Source organism: Gavialis gangeticus, unplaced genomic scaffold (genome assembly GCF_001723915.1).
Source record: "Gavialis gangeticus isolate Ggan-Ray unplaced genomic scaffold, GavGan_comp1, whole genome shotgun sequence".
NCBI classification, from domain to species: Eukaryota; Metazoa; Chordata; order Crocodylia; family Gavialidae; genus Gavialis; species Gavialis gangeticus.
The window spans coordinates 22,092,442-22,112,694 of NW_017729034.1; the positions used below are offsets into that span (position 1 = coordinate 22,092,442).

The 20,253-nt window shown below is 38.4% G+C and overlaps 1 protein-coding gene across 1 annotated transcript in view; it reads right to left on the bottom strand.

The window, feature by feature from the left end:
* Positions 1 to 4,646: 4,646 nt before the first annotated feature.
* The window catches only part of PPP1CB (protein phosphatase 1 catalytic subunit beta), a 58,028-nt gene continuing 42,421 nt past the window's right edge, over positions 4,647 to 20,253 (bottom strand). Inside the window, exons 5-8 of the mRNA XM_019527068.1 lie at positions 16,802 to 16,873; positions 8,972 to 9,123; positions 7,851 to 7,985; positions 4,647 to 7,040 (exon numbers count right to left, since the gene is read on the bottom strand). Of these exons, the coding sequence (XP_019382613.1) occupies positions 6,936 to 7,040; positions 7,851 to 7,985; positions 8,972 to 9,123; positions 16,802 to 16,873 (464 nt within the window). The 3' untranslated portion in view covers positions 4,647 to 6,935. The remainder of the gene's footprint in view (positions 7,041 to 7,850; positions 7,986 to 8,971; positions 9,124 to 16,801; positions 16,874 to 20,253) is intronic.

Here is a 20,253-nt window from a genome sequence, read left to right on the forward strand (position 1 = left end):
TGCTGAATTTCCTACAGCAGCTGGAATTAATGCACAATACACCGCTAAGGCTTGCAAATACCGACACCATTAAAGCAGTGCAAAAGCACTTAGCCCGCTTAAAAGTGTCATGCACGCATGCCCCTCACTTCGTCTACACATGGCCTCATGTATCAGCGCCCCTGCACTGAAGAACAGCAGCAGGGGCACTTTAACCAAAGCTCATTCAGCAAGCTTTAGTTAAAGCACCCTTGCTGATACATGAGATGCTCCAGGTGCTTTAATTAGGGTGGCTCTCAGAGCTGTACTTAATTAAAGTGCACCCCCACTCCTGTATAAAACACACTATCTAAATAACGTGTCCTGTCTCAATTAGAAAAATAGAAGATATTTAGATAGCTAGGAGGAAGCAGACAGCATTATTAAAAAACTGAAGACAAATAAAGCAGCAGGCCCAGGTGGGCCTGTAGCCAAATATTACAAAGCCTCTTAACTCACATATGAATAGACCTATTTGATGAGATCATGCAAGGAGACAGTCCCTCCTTTTGAAAAGAAAAAGGAATAGTTTTGATGCAAAAGGAGGGAAAAGACCAGTCTAACTGTTTAGCGTAGAGACCTCTCTCTTTAACAAGTAGTGATGCAAAAATCTTTGTTAAAGTGTTGGCAAATCAACTACGGGGTACTGTATATTATACATATACATCCAGTTCTATCAGGATTTATTGTCGATAGACAAATTACAGATACCATTAGGATAGCCCTTAACTTGGTATATAACATGCATCATAGCAAGACTCAGCATGTTTTACTTTCTCTAGAGGCAGACAAAAGCTTTGACTGAGCAGAATACGAGTATATGGGTGCTGCACTAGAAAAATTTGGGGATAAGTCTACAGTCTGTACCAGTGCTTTATAGAAGGATGCTGGAGCTTTTGCATGAGCAAATGGTGTGCTCTCTAAGATTTAAATTGACAAGAGGAACTAGACTGTCTCCCACTATTGCTACTGCTGTTTACTCTGGCCAATGGAACTTTAGCTACTGTAATAAGCAGGATTCCCAAAGAAAAGGAAGAAAGAATGGATCAGTGGTAAAACTATAGTTTTCTATACAGCCAACATGCTGCTTTTGTAAGAGACATTTTTTCTTCCTTAAAAAACAACAGTATTCCAGACATGTAGTCAGCTCAGTCTCCAGATATAAAATTAAAAGAAATCAGAAATGCTAGGTACTGGTATTTCTGAAAATCTCAAGGAATGCAAACAACTTAATATAAGTGGGTGAAATTTTGATGAGATACATGGGTATTACCTTTACAGTAAAGCATGAGGAACTTTTTAATACTCATTATTTAACAGTCTGGTCAAAATAAAGGTTCTGAAAGAATGGGTAGGCATGACTTCTTGGATGGGTAGAAAGCCCCCATAAAAGTGAATACACTTCTAAAGGCCTCTCTACACAGGCAGGTAAAGGTGCAATAGAATTTAATGCATGAATCACACATTAGATCCCATTGGCCTTTATTGCTGGTGCAGCCAAAACCCAATCTGGGCTCCCTCTGCATCAGCAAGAAGCAAGCCCATGCAGTTGGGAACATCCTCATGCACTCTGGAGGCAGGGAAATCAGTGTACCCTGTAGCTGCCCAGACCCAGCATCTACAGGTGCTGGACTCTGGGTTCCAGCAGCTGTAGGCATTGTTGGGACCCAGAGTTGGCAGCTGCTGGGGCTGATGATCCCCAATGGCTGCAGGACTCAGAGCCCTGGCCAGGCAAGATGCACACCTGCAGCTGGGAGCCAACAACTGATGGGGTTCTGCAGGGGAGAAAACCAAAGCTTGACAACAACCAACTATAAAGTTCATTTTTGAGGTCTAACTTTATAACTGACTGGAGCTTTTTATGGCACAATAACTACTTTGCATATCTAGCTGCTCTCAAGGTAACTGTGCAATTAACCAGTTAATTGTGCAATACCCATAGCATATAGAGCCGGCCTAAAACTTTTTGCATTTCAGTGCTTACACACATGTATGTACTACATAGCACTTTAAAGGCTCAAGGCAAGTTGTTCTCCTGAACTTCACCCAGAAAAGCAAGAGGCCAAGGATGAAAGAAAGCACCAGTAGTATATACCATTATATTGTGGGCTGCATCATGCAGCTCAGGTGAAGGATATTTAGCTGGTGTGTGAAGCCTTATTCAAAGCTTTGAGTTATTCCAGGGATCCTGATTCTCTCTGATTAAAAAAAAAACAAACAAAATTTTCAGATGTTAAAAAAAGGAACTCAAAATCCACATTTTTTCATGATTAAAATGAAACACCACTAATATATCTATACATCTATATATTAGTGGTGTTTCATTTTAGTGATGTAAAAATGTGGATTTTGAGTTTTTAAAATCTGAAAATAGAGGGGGGGGGGGTTAGTATCAGAGAAAACCAGGATCCCTTCAGGATTTCACTGATGTTGGGTGAAAGAAATTCAGGCCAGAAAACCCTTAAAGATGACCCCTTTATCCAAACTACTTTGAAAATCGATCCCTAGATAAATATGAACAGTTGCTTTCCCCTTAGCACCTCCCCATTTACCACTTGCATTAAAACTAATGAATTTCTTCCTAGAACTTAATCAAGCGTGAATCTCTGTAGGGGCTAGGGCAGGTATTACCCAAATAAACCAACTCTGTTTGAGAACATTTGTAATAGCCCTAATGGAGTAAGAGTCTTCTTTTCCAATATTTTCAAATGAGACTTTTTTAATGAAAAATAAATATAAGAAAAATCCCTCATTAGATCTACTTCCCACTGGTTGGGTGACTGATGCATATACTCAGGAGAAAAAGGGTTAATCTGTAAATATATGCAATCTTGAGATAAATGGATGGAGATGAGGACAAAGTAAATGAAAGCTTAGGAAGAGACCTGGGGAAAGAAACTGACCTATAGCAGTGGAGATACAGGTCCAGGGTTATTCATATGCACATTCCACAAAACAATTCATGGGATAATGTAGATTTAGGGTTACTTTTTTAAATCTGAAAATTGGGTGTTTTTGGTGTTGTTTTTTTTAAATCAGAGAAAACCAGAATCTCTGGTAATGACAATGCATCATGAGAGGCTGTGGAGAAAGAGGCTTCTATTCCAAGTGGTAGTTGTGCCCAGCAGTTCATATATTATGAGGAGGAAGTGACCAGAATAGTTTGTCATATCCAAAGTGTACCCCCTTTTGGATGTCCTGGTTTTTCCATTGAATGGTCCAGTTAAGGAAGTTTACTTAGTGCAGAATGAAAAGTTGATATCCCTTCTTGGTTTTTGATGCTTAATTACATATTGCTTAGATGTGGAAGGAATCCCCCTGCTGCCCCCCCCCAAATCCCTCCAGTGAGTGTGGTGTGCTAAAATATGGTACATCTTGGTGATGGAGGACGTTCGTCCCATCAGGTGAAGTTATCAGAAGAGAGACGAGACAATTCCATTCCTGGCCTATGCAGAAGACAAAAATTCACTAGCCAGTAAGCCAGATTCTTTGAAGATTAGTGTTATATTTATATACATAATCATTATATTGATAGTACAGCTGATAATTATATAAATTGTGATATATTACTGTATTTCCTTTGTAAAGATGAGGTAACTTAAACCTATGCTTGTGTGTACTTTTCTTGTATTGGAATTTTGTTCCTATAGTAGCCTTAACAAAAAACAAAGTGGAGGGAGTTGTCAAATTCACCTGCCATGGATTTCCACATATTGAAGTCCTCATTACTGGTGGATAGGGCAGGATAAGACTTGTGCTTTATTCCTGTACCATCTGGATGTTGGTCATTTTCTCACAGAACAGGTCAGAAAAATACCATAAAGGAACAACTGTCACATTTTGACCATTTTTTGAGAAAAGGCACCTGGGCCCATCAAAATGTAACACTTTTGTACCAAATCAGTGGTGCTCAACCTCCAACCTGAATCTTGCTCACAGGACCATGCCATGCAGCCCAGGGGGAGTCCTGTGGACTGGACGACATGACTCTCGGTGCTGAATAATGCCACTGTACAGGGTCACTCTGTGGCCAGATCTAGTGTGTGGGGTGAGCTGGTGTGCCTAGGCCTACAGGTACACTCATCCTGCCTGAAGAGCTGGAAGACTGCACTACGCTGAAGGGTAGGGCAGTGTTCAACTGACCCTAAATCACCTCTGCCCAGAAAGAATACCAGCATCCACACATTTGCCTTAGACTAATTATAAAGAGAGCTTGTAAAAGCCTTCGTGGAGTTGGACAGAGGAATAGAATTGGATAAATCACGTTTCTGGGACATAACTGTGAATTTTTCCTTTTCCACAGTGAATTTTTCCTTTGCTCAGTTTTCTGAGCAAAGTTTTCACTGTTTATACTGTAATACAATGTAGAACTAAGCATTTCTACTTTTTATAACTCAAAACTTGTATATAAAAATATATCACAGTATTTCTTCTGTGGTTTGTCAGCTAGTGTTTGTTATATTCTTCAACTCCACTCTGCCCCCAAAGTAGTACAATGATCATTCTCTCAGCTCTAATGTGACACAACATACAGGTATTAAAAGCAGTTCTTCAGTAGAAGACTATATGTGCATTTCTAGTATATAAATGAAATAGAAAAAAAGTCTATTTCTTTATGACACACAGAAGACCTGAAAACTTTTTATTTCTCTTCTGAAGAAGCATCTGCAATACAAGTGAGCATGTCAGTTACCCATGTAACATACAATTGTTGATATTTTAAAAATACAGACAGCTTAAGTTTTCAATGTTTGCTGAAATTGTGGATGTGTTAGTCTGCCTACTTGGCATGGAGATATTGTTATTACTAAATAATGGCTTGAAAACCAACATTTGAGAACTTGGACACTGTAAAACACCACATCAAATTTCACTGGTCTAGAGAACAAATTACCTTCTTCATATGGTTTACAGAACATAATCTGCTGTCTTGCCAAAGATGATCTATGGCCAGTCACTGTTTATTGTCACTAAGTCAGTCAGAAAAAACCCAGCATAGAGTTCTTCTGATGCTTAGTGTTCCATTTTGAACCAGGAACTGATCACTGGTGCTTGCTTTAAATTAAAAAAAAAAAGCACAAAGTATTTAGGGTTTGTTCAAACATCAGATGATCTAATAAGCCTCAAGGGCAGAAAGACAAGTTGGTTCTGCAAAAGGGTTAACTAACTACTTGCTGATTAGCAACAGAAAATTAAAATAACCAGGCAGACTTCAAATCAATTAGACAACTTTTACTAAATGAAAAAAACCTACATTTAAAATATGCATTTAAAACAAAATGGAATTAGAAAAAGACTTAAATCCATTTTAAAGAACTTTTTCACTGTGTCAGAAATCACTCTTGCATTATATCATGTGCCAATTCATAAAATGTAAGTTACCAGAATCCTCAATTTTAACATTTTCAAAGACAATAGTAAAGTGAAGAGTTTACATCTATCAATGCACATTTAGAAAGGGATAAATCTGAGGCCTCCCCCCACACCCCAAAGAATCTTACAAATTTGACAATGTTCAATAAAAACTTTTATAATCACATCCAATGTTGCATCTTAAAGCAATACACACGTGCTTTGCAGTTCTACCCTATGACAAATTTTGCATCATCTCATACCTTGCCATTTGTCAATATGAACCCTTTTAAAGAAAGGAGAGAACAGGAAAGAAATACTGCATAAATCTTGATCATGTACAGAAATTATTGCTACTATAGTACACTACAAAGCAGAAGTCTATACAATAGTATATGAACTTTGATCATGAAAATCCAGAGGATATAATCTTTAGTGACATAAGCCTTACAATCATATAAAACATTCACATGGCAATATTAGACAGTTCAACCACCACTAGTCAGTTAACCTACTGTTCACTGATCTACATCCATTTAAAATAGACCCTCTTATGAGAAAAACAAATTTCAGCTTTCCAAGGCTTATTAAGGGAGGATTTTCATGTTCTGTGGAACTATGCAAGATGCATTTTGATGCAGGTAGGGCATTACCTGGAAGCTAAGCATGCCAAAGGTGTTTCATGCTAATAAAACCTAAAGCCAAGGTACCACGTAATCAAGTTACCAACTAATAGGCAATACCATTTTTGTCTTAAGTTAAATGAAGTGCCATAGCACAGTGTAACGTCAATAATTTAAAATAGTGTAGTGCACAAATTCATTCTGTGGCAGTTTAAGTTAAGGAAAAAAAAAAAGGTTTTCTGTCCCTTAAACAACGCTGACCATTCGGCTGTCCAGTCATGGTGTTTTAACAGGTCACTAGTCTGGAATTTAATCTTTTATTCACTAATGCCCTACAACCTTTTTAATACAATAGGGCACACATTTTAGGTAGCAAGATTACAAAGAATAGGGAGGAGAAAAGAAAAGGAAAAAATATCAGTGGTAGTTTTAAAAAGCCCCTTCCATTTTTCAATCAAAAAAAAGTGAGGGAACATGACTAGATTTCGTATTTGCATCATTCTAGCTACAAAATAATATCCAAAGTAAAAGCAATCAAGCAACAATAAGACCACGTTACACAAATGGAACATCATGCTCTCATCTGGTTTAACTAACATCAAGTTCGTATTTTATTTTTTAAGTGGGATGTTGGTCAATTTTAAAAACTGTGGTAAAGTGAATATGCAACCTCAATAGATTTTTTTTAATTTGGATTTTATTCTATATTGGATATTAGAAGTTGGAGCTATGTTTGTTACAATACAGTGTCGCACATCTTTCTACTAGAAAAAAAATTAATAAAGATCCTTTACCCGTCTCTTTAAGTTAAACGTGTGACATCATAAAGGGTGTCAAATGGCTGGATGGTTTTACAGTGCACACTTATTATATACTGTATATGGAGTTTTGTCCTTGACAGATCTGATGGTGTTTCTACGCTGTTCCTTTTTCCTTCCTTCTTCACCTCTTCTTCGGTGGATTACCTGTGCGCGGTGGAGTGACTGGGCGACCGGAGTTCAAACCACCATACTGGTACTTGGCTTTCTTTTCAGATGGTTTCAGTATCTTTGAAGAAAAAAAAGGAAATATTTCTCTTAAGTCAACTGCAACTGGAATGTTCCATATATATACACACTTGGATTCAACAAGATTGCATTTTTAGTTGACTTCTCAAAAAGCACTCAAAACTTCACCACACTGTTCATTTGCTTATTTTACCAATTTCAACATATTATACCCATACATGAAAGGACTTATTTCCAGATGTTTTCAATATGGCTTTTTAGTTGGATTAAAGAGTGTTGCAACTTATCTGAAACTGAGAAACACGTCTGAGTAAAGGAATCACAACAGAGAAAGCCATCCAGTCAAGTCTGCTTTGATGACTGGAATCAGACTAAAACAGTCTAGTACGAAGACATTTGGAACACAGTAAGTTTAAGAGCCTAGGACAGAGGTAGGCAATCCTCGGCACGGATGCCAGAGCGTGACACACAAAGGCATTCTGCTTGGCACTTGTGCCTTGGGGAAGGGGCCAGGGCTATGCTCCCACAACAAAGACTGGGCCCCTCATGGCTCTATCACCCTCTGCCCCTGGCATACCAACACCTTACAAGTTGAGGCTGTGGGAATTTTAGCACTCTGCCCAAAAACATTTCTGACTCCTGGACTAGGAGCTCATGTAAACTAGTTCTCTGGGGTAAAGGTCATTTACTTTTCCCTAAATACCCACTTGCTGTACAGCACTGTCTTCTGTAACCCACAGGCATATTCTCATAAACTGGCTATAACCATGCACCATAGGTAGAATAACTGATCATTCCTGTAAGTCTATCCATTAAAGAAAGAACATTAAAGTTTAGAAACATACTATACCTGAAAGGAACACATCAAAGTTTCATCCACACTCATCATGCCTCCAGCATTATCAAACTCTCCACAGTAATTTGGAGCTGAAAATAGGGTGACCAATTGTCGTTTAGCAAAGAATTCATATCCATCTTCAACCACCTATCAAAAGCAACACAACACAGTTAAGTCCATGCAGCTCATGTATTAAACAAGATATATCATGCAGAAATTAGATTCACTCTATTACCTAAACTCTTTGATCAGAGAAGTAACACTTGCTTATAATTACAGAGATGACTAAGTACCAGGAGGATACATGAGCGCATCATACCTTCATTTTATTCATTTCGATAAAAAAATATTACAAGAGTCTAGAAGAGTCTGGTTAAAAAGATCATGACTGGATCATTTGAGATTTTAAAGCAAGGAATTTGATAAACTTTCTACCAGTTAAAGCTGTCCAGATACTTATTAATCAAATACACAAGTAATTTCACATAAATATTAAAGTATGACAGGCTCTGAGACTTTAACCACCTCATTTAAATCTGCTTTAAGAAAAGAAGTTTCAGAAACCATTCTACTCTAAGCATTCCTAAAGCTCATTTCACTTGCAACATAGGCAGTATGGCTGGCATCAGGATATACACCCCCGGCAATTGAAATGTTCTAAAACAACTTTTGGTTACAGCAGGTCAACACCGCTTAGAATTAGCTTCTGCTGCACAACCCTTATTAAAAAGCTGAATTATTTTTTCTTATTAAAGACTAAGGTAAAAATAATACCAGCTACAGTAAGAAAAGGCTTCCCCAGACATAGTTAAAGCAACTCATGGCAGCCTTTGCAAACCCGCCCTCCCTGAAAAAACAAACAAACAGACAACCCCTCACATTCATAGGCAATCAACCTGCTGCATCATCACCAGTTTGTTCTAATTTTAGACATCTGTTTGCCTTAAACTGCTGGAAAGCCTACCTAGACAGGAGGGCCGAGCACCATATTTACCCTAATACAAATGACCCTCCAGTAATTAGATTCTACACATGGAAAATTTATAAGTTAATTATAATTTTCGGTGGATGGAATCTAATTATTGGAGGATCACTTTAAATTTGCACCCCATCCCCTACTACAGGTATCATACCTGATGAGCTCGACAGATCAAGTCCAGATCATGACGGTTCAAAAATTTACTGACTACATCAGCACCAAAAGTGAAGGAGACCCCACGATCATTTTCACCCCACCCTTGCACATCCTTGTCCGGATCAGACCACAGCAAGTCGCATAGCAAGCCTTTAAGAAAAAAAGTGACATCAGTCTTAAAAATATTGTCCTGTTACATCATTCACAACAACTCACAAGGTATTACCAATGCCAGTATAATGGTTAGAAAAGGCTCTTAGCTCCACAAATCCCAGCACCCACCCAAGATGGTCCAGAATGACTTAAAAAACAAAACCAAAAATCTACAAACACCTGTGGAACTGGGTGAGCTAAAAGAAAGAAACTGCTTTTGCGCCTTTTTATTTCAAAGGAAACAAATCTACACTCAATTTCCTGTGATCATTTGGGTAGTTCTAGAGCCCTGCTGTATATACATGCTTGTAAGACAGCAACCAATCCTTTTCATGCAGCAATACCCTCAATCAGTCTCATAATATTTCACATTAAAACACTACAGCCTTTACATTTAACAAGTAAATTTAGCTTAAGGTTTCACAAAAGATTCCACCTTTACAGATGCCTAGGTCAATGAAATAACAAAATAGGTATACTTATGCCTTACAATATTTGGCAAGACCTGCACATTAGTATTCCCAGTTAAGTTTGCAGCAGTCTAACAGGCCAATACTGGGCCGTGTCAGATGTTCAAGAACTTGGCCTTCCTGCTGAATGCTGAAGTATGCCACTAACCCAGCAGAGTGCACAATTTGAAAAACAGGTATCAAACAGAACTTAAAAACTAACTGGCTTCAGTTTCCAGAAGTGATTTCAACTTGCCTGTTAAATGCACTTCATGTGGAACCACCCCCCATTTGAAATCTTGAACAAAACATAAATATAGCAAAAGTGTGGAATGATTAGCATACTTAATAATCATAATAATCAAAACTGAATAATTTGTATATACCCAAGCACTCAATGTGCAATTAGAGCAAGACACAGAAAGAGAACAAATTTGGCTAGCAATTGAAAATGGTCAGAGCTACAGTCCAGTGTTCCATCTTGATGAATACATACTGCTATTGCACATTAAAATTTCAATTCTGGTACAAAAGCTTCTTTATTCAGATAGTTTTCATTTACCCATAAGCTAAACAATAAGTCTGTATTTTTAAGTAGAGAATTCTTATCTTTTCCTTTCTGCTCTGCCCTTAATACTTCCTGTTTAGGATCTAGTAGTAGGCAACCATCAATCCTCTGGATTGTGGTGTACATACAAGAGGTCTAGTCAGATGCCTGATGAATCTATTTGTGGCTAACAAACCCAATTTGAGAGCGACAGCTTATTACAAGTTTCACAGATCTGCATGTTGTCTAAATTGGGAGTCCAAATTTACAGCAAGCTGCTTTCTTCTCTCACACTTTACTTCTATCCTCTGGATCAAAGCCGCCGTGCCTTGAGCTACACTTAGTGCCAGATATTCTTTCTAGACTGGATGGGATTCTGCACTCTTTCCAGCTTTCTACATTGACACTGAATGACTTCATATAATTTTGCACACATTGTGGTACCACCATAGACGACCCCACTTTCTAGAGCCGTTTCAAAGCTCAGTGTACAAAATATTCTTGGGGGATGCAGTCTTGTCCAATTCTGACATGGCTGATCCACTGCAACCTCCTTTTCTTGATAGTGGTTTCTAAGTCTGTCAATACTGCGCACTCCAGCACCTCTGGGTTCAGTATTTGGTCTTCCAACTTTATTTTTGGGATCTTACACAGGCATACCATGTGGAAGCTGTTCAGTCTCTTGATGTGTCCATGTTTTTGAACCATAATGCAGGGATGATGGCACACAACTCTCAGATTTGTACCATCACCTTAGCTGATAGTTTCTGTTATTTCATGCACATTTCTGTAATAGCCCAAAATTCTTAGCTACTTTCCATTTTTTTTAGTCTTTTCAGTCTGAAGGCAAAATTCCTGCTGACTGTAGAATCAAAGCAGCAAAAACTGTCAACACCACCAAGAGATTTATCCTCCTGGGCAACGTCGTATATTAGTTCTTCTACCCCTTGGTACATGATCACAGTCTTCCTGAGACTGATTACCATCTTGAAACTCTTGCATAACTCAAAACTGCCCAAGAGGTTTTGCAGGGAAGATTCACTGTGGGCAACCAAGGCAAGATCATCCACAAACAGGAAATCTCTCAGAACTAGCTCTTGCACCTTGGTTTTTGTTCTAAACCTTGCAATGTAGAACAAGCTTCCATCTAGTCTGGTTCAAAGATGCATGCCATCACTGCTGTCCTTGAATATTTGAAGAAGCAGGAATAAAAAGTAGATGTTAGAAAGCATGGGGGCCAAGACACAACCCTGTTTTACCCTGTTGATGTCAAAGGCTTTTGATTCCATGTACTACAGTTCCCTTCAGAACTGTAAAAAGTCCCTGCCTGACTGTATTGAAGGCCTTTGTCATATCAATAAAGGCAATGTACAGGTAATATTAGTTTTTCCTCTACACTTCTTTTGCAGTTGCTTGATCAAAAACATCACATACCAATGGTGGAATGTCTTGGGCAAAAACTACACTGACTTTCAGGACAGCTTTTTTAACCTAGAGATTGCAGCCGAGGGATCGTGATGCAAGTGACAACTTTTCTAACGATGTTCAAAAGGGAAATACCTCTATAGCAGTCACAGTCACTTCCATCACCTTTGTTTTTGTATGATTGTACAAACCAAGTATCTTTGAAATCTTGCAGTACTGCTTCCTCTTTCCAGATCAGTATAACTTCATGAAGCTTTCGAAGTAATTCTTCATTGGCACATTTGCAGATTTCAGCAGGCAAACAGTTGTTGCCAGATGACTTGTTCCCAGGAATCGATTTAATGGCTTTCTGCAAATCTTCTAGTGTAGGCTCACTGTCTAAATCCATCATAACTTCAAACTGTGGTAATCCTTTGAGCTCTTTGTGTTTGATTTCAAGTCTCACTGGAGTATAATTCCGTAGTGTTCAATTCAACTCTCAAGTTCTTTTTGTTTATCAGTTGAATGACATTTCTGTTCAAGTCTTTCAACAGAGCTGTGTTCTTCACGACTAGATCAATTGCTCATTTAATGCCTTTGTACGTTTCACAGCCATCACCTGCGTCAGTTGCTTTTTGAGCATCATCAGTTTCAGCCAAAAATCTTGGGCATACCTCTTAGCTTCTTTTTGCACTTCTCTTCAAGACTTCCTTAGATATTTCTAGGGTTATGGTGTGCAGTTATTCATCTTGCCAGAAAGGAAATTGCCTTACTTCTTTTTACATAAAACTTCCTAAGTTTGACCAACTGAAAAAAGACACTGATGTGCTAAAGATGACCTAAAGATTTTACAAAAACTGTTATTAGTTATGCATTGCTTATAAAAAAAACCATATTTACTATTTTAACTATGTTTAAGAGCCATTCTCTTCTTTGTTCTTCTAAAAGCTAGCTGTATTTGTTGTAAATGCAGAAAGTACTGTACTCAGAAGTAGGCATAAATTGTTAGTGAAATTTAAACAAGTCTGGAAGTTAATTAAATCAGGTTTTCTTCTTTTCATATTAAATGCATGTTATATATGCATCTCACCTAGAGCTTTCAGATGAGAAAAAGGGAACAAAGCTGACTACTTACAGTATAAACAAACCAAAACACTCATTCTATAAAGGTATTTCTGGAAAGCGGGTTTTTATAAATACACTAAGCATTCTTTCTTTTTGCAACTGCCTTACCAATATATTTATGGGGGTAAGGCAAAATTACCAAAGGGAGGGGAAAAAAAATCAGAACATTTCCAGATCAGGAAGCAACTACCAGGTCCAATAAACCTTGGTCTTGACAGTACAGCTTTCAATTATGTGGTGTATTTAGAAAACTTAGGGTCTTTCTTTCAATGGAATCTGTTATCTGCAGGTTGGGATTAAAACACACATTTGAAATCCATTCAGAAAGTTTAAAATGTTGCATTTTTAGGCAGCAATATGGCATTTTCTGCTTAGCACAGAACACTAGAATTTACTCATCTTTGGGCAAGAACTCAAAAATACTAACAAAGCATAGCTGGAAGGTACACAGAAAAATGCAGTTTTTGAAGAATTCATGTGAAATGCTAAAATGAACTGCCTGCAGCAAACAGTGTGTATCCATCAGGAAATGGGTGACTGTTTAAAAATAAAACACTAAAAATGTCAAACACTCAAACCTAGAATTGAACATAAATCAGGGAGTGCCAATACTACCCTCCCCCAGTGGCATTCTACCAAGAATTCAACAGCAGGATGCCCCGAGTTACTTTTTAGCTATGCCTGTTTCCAGTCAAGGAGAGCTGCTTTAGGACTGTATGCAGCTGTGGGACTGATCTAGCTCAAGACCCCTCACAGGAAAAAAATAGCCCCAAAACTCTGCAACATTTGGGGCCTACCTCCAAAATTAAAACCAATCTATATTACCCAACTGTTTATGTTTTAATAAGATCCAAGCACTATGAGAACAACATCACCAAGGGCAAGTTGTGCCTGACCAACCTGATTGCCTTCTATGATGATGTAACAGGCTCTGTAGATGTGGGGAGACCAGTGGATGTGGTGTACCTTAACATTAGCAAGGCTTTTGATACAGTCTCCCACAACATTCTCACAAGCAAGCTAAGAAAGTACGGGTTGGATGAATGGGCTGTAAGGTAGACAGAAAACTGGCTGGAGCATTGGGCTCAGAGGGTAGTAATCAATGCCTCAATGTCTAGTTAGTAACCAGTATGAAGTGGAGTGTCCCAAGGGTTGGTCTTGGAACTAGTTTTGTTCAATATCTTCATCAATGACCTGGAAGATGGCAGAGTGCACCCTTAGCAAGTTTGCAGATGACACCAAGCTGGGAGGAGGTTGAGGGGGGAAGAGAGGAGTAGAAGATATGCTGGAGGGTAGGGTTAGGATTCAGAAAGAACTAGACAAATTGGAGGACTGGGCCAAAAGAAATCCCATGAGGTTCAGCGAGGACAAGTGCAAAGTCCTGGACTAAGGATGGAACAATCCCAGGCACTGGTACAGGCTGGTGGCTGACTGGCTGGGCAGCAGTTCTGCAGACGAGGACATGGGGGTTACAGTGGACAATCAGCTGAATATGAGCCAGCATTGTGCCCTTGTTGCCAAGGCTAACAGCATACTGGGCTGCATTGGTAGGAGTGTTGCCAGCAGGTCAAGGGAAGTGACTATTCCCCTCTATTCAGCACTAGCAAGGCCACATCTGGAGTACTGCGAGTTCAGTTTTGGGACCTCCACTACAGAAAGGATGTGGACAAATTGGCGAGTCCAGCAGACAACAGCAAAAATGGTGAGGAGGCTGGGGGACACGACTGACGAGGAGAGGTTGAGGGAACTGGGCTTATTTAGTCTGAAGAAGAGAAGACTGAAATGGGATTTAAAAGCAGCTTTCAGCTCCCTGAAGGATGGTTCCAAAGACTGTTCTTAGTGGTGACAGATGACAGAACAAGGAGCAATTGTCTCAAGTTGCAGCAAGGGAGGGTTAGGTTGACTATTAATATAAACTCACTGGGACGGTAGTAAGGCACTGGAACAGGTTACCCAGAAAGGTTGCGAACTCTCCATCCTTGGAGGTTTTTATGACCTGGCTAGACAAAGCCTTAGCAGGAATGATCTAATTAAGGATGGTTCTGCTTTGAGCAGGGGGGTAAGACTAGATAACCTCCTCAGGTCCCTTCTAACCCTCATTTTCTGTGAACTGTATAGACAGATCTTTAGGACACCAGTAAGTCAGATACAAGAAACGCAAAACAAAGAAATAAGACAGATGCAATTTTCTAGCAAATATTCTAATTACTCATTCACAGAGCACACTACTTAAATAAGCCTTTGCCAAATCAAGCATGCAAAAGGCTAAATACTCCTAAAAATACCCATTACAAGAAGATATAGCTTTATATTTGCGCAAACTCATCTTTGAGAGCCCCATAAATATAGTATTTTACCTGGCAGTTTTAAACTGCACTGTAAAGTTAAAATAGACTATAATGATCAGGTCTGGCTCCCAGCTAATATAGGGCATGGATTTTCCCCCAATAATCCCTGCATTAGCACAAATTCCTGCATTTGTGGTTGACCAATACTTTAAGATCAAACTGGCTATGTTGCCTTCCTAGCATGACTCAAGTATCTGAATCATTTAGAAACATATTTAATGGGATTTCCAGTCCCTCATGATATTTAAGAAGTTGCTTAGGACCTGAAATCCCAACCTTCACATTTCTCTCTACACTTTGTATCCCACCTTTCAGATTCGTATTTCCAAGCTGTAAAAGGAAATATACTGGCAATGGTAGTACCATATAGTCACAATTAAAAACTGAACACTGCTAAATGAACCAAGAAAACAGGCATCAAAATGAGGTAAAACATTTTAGATGGAAGTACAATTTGAAGACAAGCCCCTGTAAAATGGAAAGTCATTCGATTCCATATGAGCACTCTCAAGTTTAAAATTGTTTTAATAGTGAAACCAGATGATTACGTGAAGAGACTTTTTTTTAAAAAAGTTTGCTAGAAGCCAGGTTTTGAAATATGGATAAAAGACATAAAAGGGAAGAAATCAGTTACATAACTTTTAGCTGAGACTCAGTGTTGTGATTTATACTTGTGAAATGTACTCAGCTACTTGCCTAAAAAAGTATCTGGGTGTGATTTTGCTACATATTAATTTACTCCCCAATATGTTTTGTTTATAGGGAGAGAGATAATACTATCAATTGAGATTTATTCCAGGTTTGGATTGTAAATATCTATTTCCATAGCCTGTTTATCAAAGAAAATTGTGTACCAACAGACAACTGCCTTCAGTGAAAACTCCCTCAATTTTTGAATGCATTTCAGATCTAGAGATTTAAAAGGAAAATCTCTCTAAAAAAAAAATCAACATATACACAGAATTAAGATTGGCTGAAGTGTTAGGGAATAAGAGATAATAGCTGCATTTCTGAGGCAGTGGTAGCTTTTGGTGACAGATGTTGCTATAGCAGTGAGAAACAAGTCAATTTCTTTCACAATTTAACATGTACGTGAGTTTAAGTGTTAGCGGAAAAGATAATTAGGGATACAACATCAGCTACAAGCAAATCCAACTTCTAGCTACAGAAAAGTAGCTGGAGAAGGAGCTGACTTACAGGTCTGTGTAACAAGGAAAGAAAAGTAAATATTGATTGCAGATCAACTAGATTTCTGATGCAAGGGTAGGAAACAGAAGCTCAAGAAACCAAGAGAACTTAAAGAAAAAAACAGTACATTCTGGCAGATTTATTAACTTGTGGTTTTAGACCTTTTCAGGCTATAGAGTGAGAACTGGTATTAAATTTAAACTTCACAGATTCTGACTTTCAGTTTACTGGTTACTAAACCTTAAAACAGCCAGGATAATTTGCTATTGGCTATTCTGAGGAATAAGGAATAGGAACTACCTAAGAATAAAGAATAGGAACTCCTGCAAAGAAGCAGAAGTTGAAATGGCACAAACTCTTGACAGATTGCCCAAGATCAAAAATAGAGCTGAAAATTACCAAGATGCATAATGAAAATGATGATGTGCACGTGAGCACAGGAAACATTTGTAAAGACAAGAACAGGACAGACTGTTATACACTTCAAGCACATGTTGAATGCGCATTGAAGAACTAATCTGTTTACACAGAAAGTGGTCCTACAATTCTAATACTACTGTTAAGTTTGTTACGGCAACATTGCTTCTAGACGCAGTAAATTCTATAATACTCACCTGTGTCAGGAACATCTGTAGGTCTCATTATTCTCCGGATCTGCTCCATTGATTGCAGATCTGGTGACAGTCCTATAAATATAAGAAGATAGGGGAAAAAGCAGCTTAGTTTTACTTTTTAAAAGAGCTCCAGGAAATGTACAATTGAAGGCTCAAGGTAGTGCAGCGTCCATCACTTCCACCGTAGAAAATTGACTTTGTGTATTACATCAATTAAAATACATTCCACAATGAACAGGGAGTAACAGCATAAAATGAGGTTAGCAACTTAGTTCATCTATATAAGCAGCTTCTCCAAGTGTTGCTGTTATGTTAGTGGTTTACTATAGGGGTAGCACACAGCTGCTTTCCTTTTATATGAACAGGTAAATGGAAGTAGTCAGTGTCTCTGAGCAAGCCCAAAGTATTTGTTTTACAGATGTAGCACAGGTTGGCTACGGAAGCCATCTTAAGTGCTGTCTCTCAAACGAGGTCTGGTCTACAACACCAATCACAGCTGCCTCATGTTGCCTTGTGAAAAGTACTAGTGATACTGCAGCCATGAAATAGCCTGTCGCATGCAGGGGTACTAACCTACCTGTTCTACAGTACCACAGCAAAGCTTAAGGTGGCAAGGAAGCCTTGCAAGCCTAGCTACACTAAGAATAGTTTCATCCAGAGAAAAAGAGCAACTTTGTCCAGGATCACATAACAAGTCAAGGCAAATATACGAACAGAACTTAGAAGCTTTAAATTTGTAAGAGTCTTCACCTACATAGGCTCAGCACTGAAATAAACAGCATCCATTTTGTTAAGTACAGTGCTCTAAACAGTTCATATGGCAGAAAGAACTTTCCACTAAAGAACAGCTGCTTTGTTAAATCTTTATTTCAATTGACTATATAGATGGTGGCACCTGTCCACATCACCTGAAGACAGACACATGATCATGTCAATGCAAGACTATTGTTAAGACTAAAACAGTTTACCTGGCTTTTACGATAGGTTACTTTTGTTCCCTGTTCAACATTTAAATGTCTTAGCAACTTAAAACAGTATTGAAATGATTTTCTTAAGAGACACATGTAAGCAGTGTAGTCTATTAAAAACTGCATCCAAAGTAGTTACCTACACATTAGTAAAAAGTGGAAGTAATCAAATTCTAGTAGCTTACTATATTTAAATCTATACCTTCTGTCAGGTACTTTTCCTTCAAAAATCCTCTTGTTTACTGGCAGTTTACTTCAAAATAATCTGTTCTGGAATTGATCCACAGAAATCATCCAAGAACTGATTCCAATATGAGAACAAGGCAATTTCAATGCACTAAAATAAGCCTGGCCAATTTGTGGACTTGTTATGCAAAGGAACTTAAGTACATAGCTTCTGTTAAAAAATTCCAACCTTAAGCGATTAAAAAACCCACTGTTGCTCATGGTGGCTTAAGTCCAATGGCTACATATGGTTGGAGTTTATGCTCCTACTTGCAGCATCTTAAACTTGGAAAAGTTCTAGACTCCTAGAAGTATAGGCCTAGCTTTGCAAGAAGGCAAGTGCTTTTTGTTTCCTCCTCTCTTCTATCCTACCTTTTCCCCTAACCCCCTCTCCCCCCCATAGTAGACAACAGGGGCTGAGTAACCAAAGGTTTAGATTTCAGACTGAAAAGACTGGGAAATGACTTCACCATAAAGGTAAATGCATAAGAAAAAATATAAACTAGTTTTAATATGAATTAGAAAAAGCCATTGTTAACTGACCCCCTTGACAGATGATTGATTACCTTCTGACTCAGGACTATGCATGTTACAAATAAGTTACAAAATTGCACAAAGACAAACTGCCACCAGTACCATGGTAGCAGTTCAGTACAAGGAACCTCTGCAGAAGTGACAAGCTTTTATGAATCCAAATGCTTAGCTAAGAGGGATACACTTTTAGTCTAAACAAAAAGCAGATCAAAACATGAAAATGAATGGGACTCAATTTGGTCAAAGCCTGGTTTTGGTAAACTAGGAAAAAATGTCAACAGGGAGAGACTGTAAGGTAATTGGGGATGTCTGGACATTAGTAATTTAACTGATGGCTCTATCAGGGTGATAAAAATCAATAATTTTTAGAAAATTAAAAAAAAAAAAATCTTACTTTTTATTTAAATCAGGTTTATGATTTAATGGTATTTTTTTGTGTTAAGATGCCTTTTAAAAAAAAGGCATGATAAAGATTGTTTTACTTTACGATATGTTAGACCTCAAAGATATCATCATGGAATAGGGAATATAACTTTTAATTATGCTAATTGAGACAATATATTCATGTCAGGTTTTCAGAAAAGTTTTATAAATAGGTCACAATAGGCCATTGACTATCTTAGGGGCCCAATCTTACAGGGTTCCCCGAAGCTCCTCCATAGATTAGTAAAGATTAAAGAAAAATCACTCTACCCAATGGGACTCGGTGCTCAGTCTAAAAGTTCCAATTAAGCCTCTCTACAATGTTTAGTATCAGTTCTCAAACTTGATTTTTGACTCCAGGGATTCAGGGGTGCAGGTTGTAGCCGTGTTGGTCCAAGGATATAGGCAGACAAGGTTCTTTAGGTAAATCCAGTATCTTTTATTAAACCAGCTCAAACAGTTGGAAAAATTCTTCTTAGCAAGTTTTCAGTCACAAACACCCTTAGTCAGCCTGAGGAAGTGCCTGCACTGACCACTGGCAGATGCTCTCTCAGCCTGATGAAGGATGTTTTTCCAACTATTTGAGTTGGTTTAATAAAAATATCAGGTTTACCTAAAGAACCCTGTCTGCCTGTCTCCAGAGATAACGTCTTTGTTAACAGCAGAATATGGAGATGAGACATAACAGTTGATTATCTACCCTCAGCCCTATTGTCTCGCTGCAAGTTTACAGAGTCAAGCCCTTACCTCCCTCTAAAAGTGCAAAGTTTTGAATATAGAAGTTAAATGAATGTAGGATTGTTGGGGGTGGAGTAGATCGGGTAAGGAGGAGGAGTCTGGAGATAAATGCAAGGAGGGAGGGGCAGTATAATTGAAACAGAAACATTTTGAGCAGACTATTCCAGAAGTCTTGAGGAATAAGTGTCTGAGTATAACTTCTCCACCGATTTGAAATCTAGTGATGGAATGGTATGGTAGAAGGGAAACCCTATCATGGTAGCAGACTTGCAAGGCCGTAAGAGAGACCCTATTTGGGAATATTTTAATGAAGGTTATAGCAAACAACAAGAATGCACTTTTTGTAGAAAGCAGTGATTAAACTGAGGCATCCTGACCAGTGGTTTAAATCAAAACTGCCCTACTTTCCATGTAGCCTGAAGTCATCTTTTGGCATTTCTATACTGACACTTTCCTTCAACAGAACTTGAACATAGTATGTTAGCAATATCACACTATCCACAGAAAACAGGCATTTAAACCCCATGGGTGCATCCAGACTAGCAGACATGCACATGCAGGAGT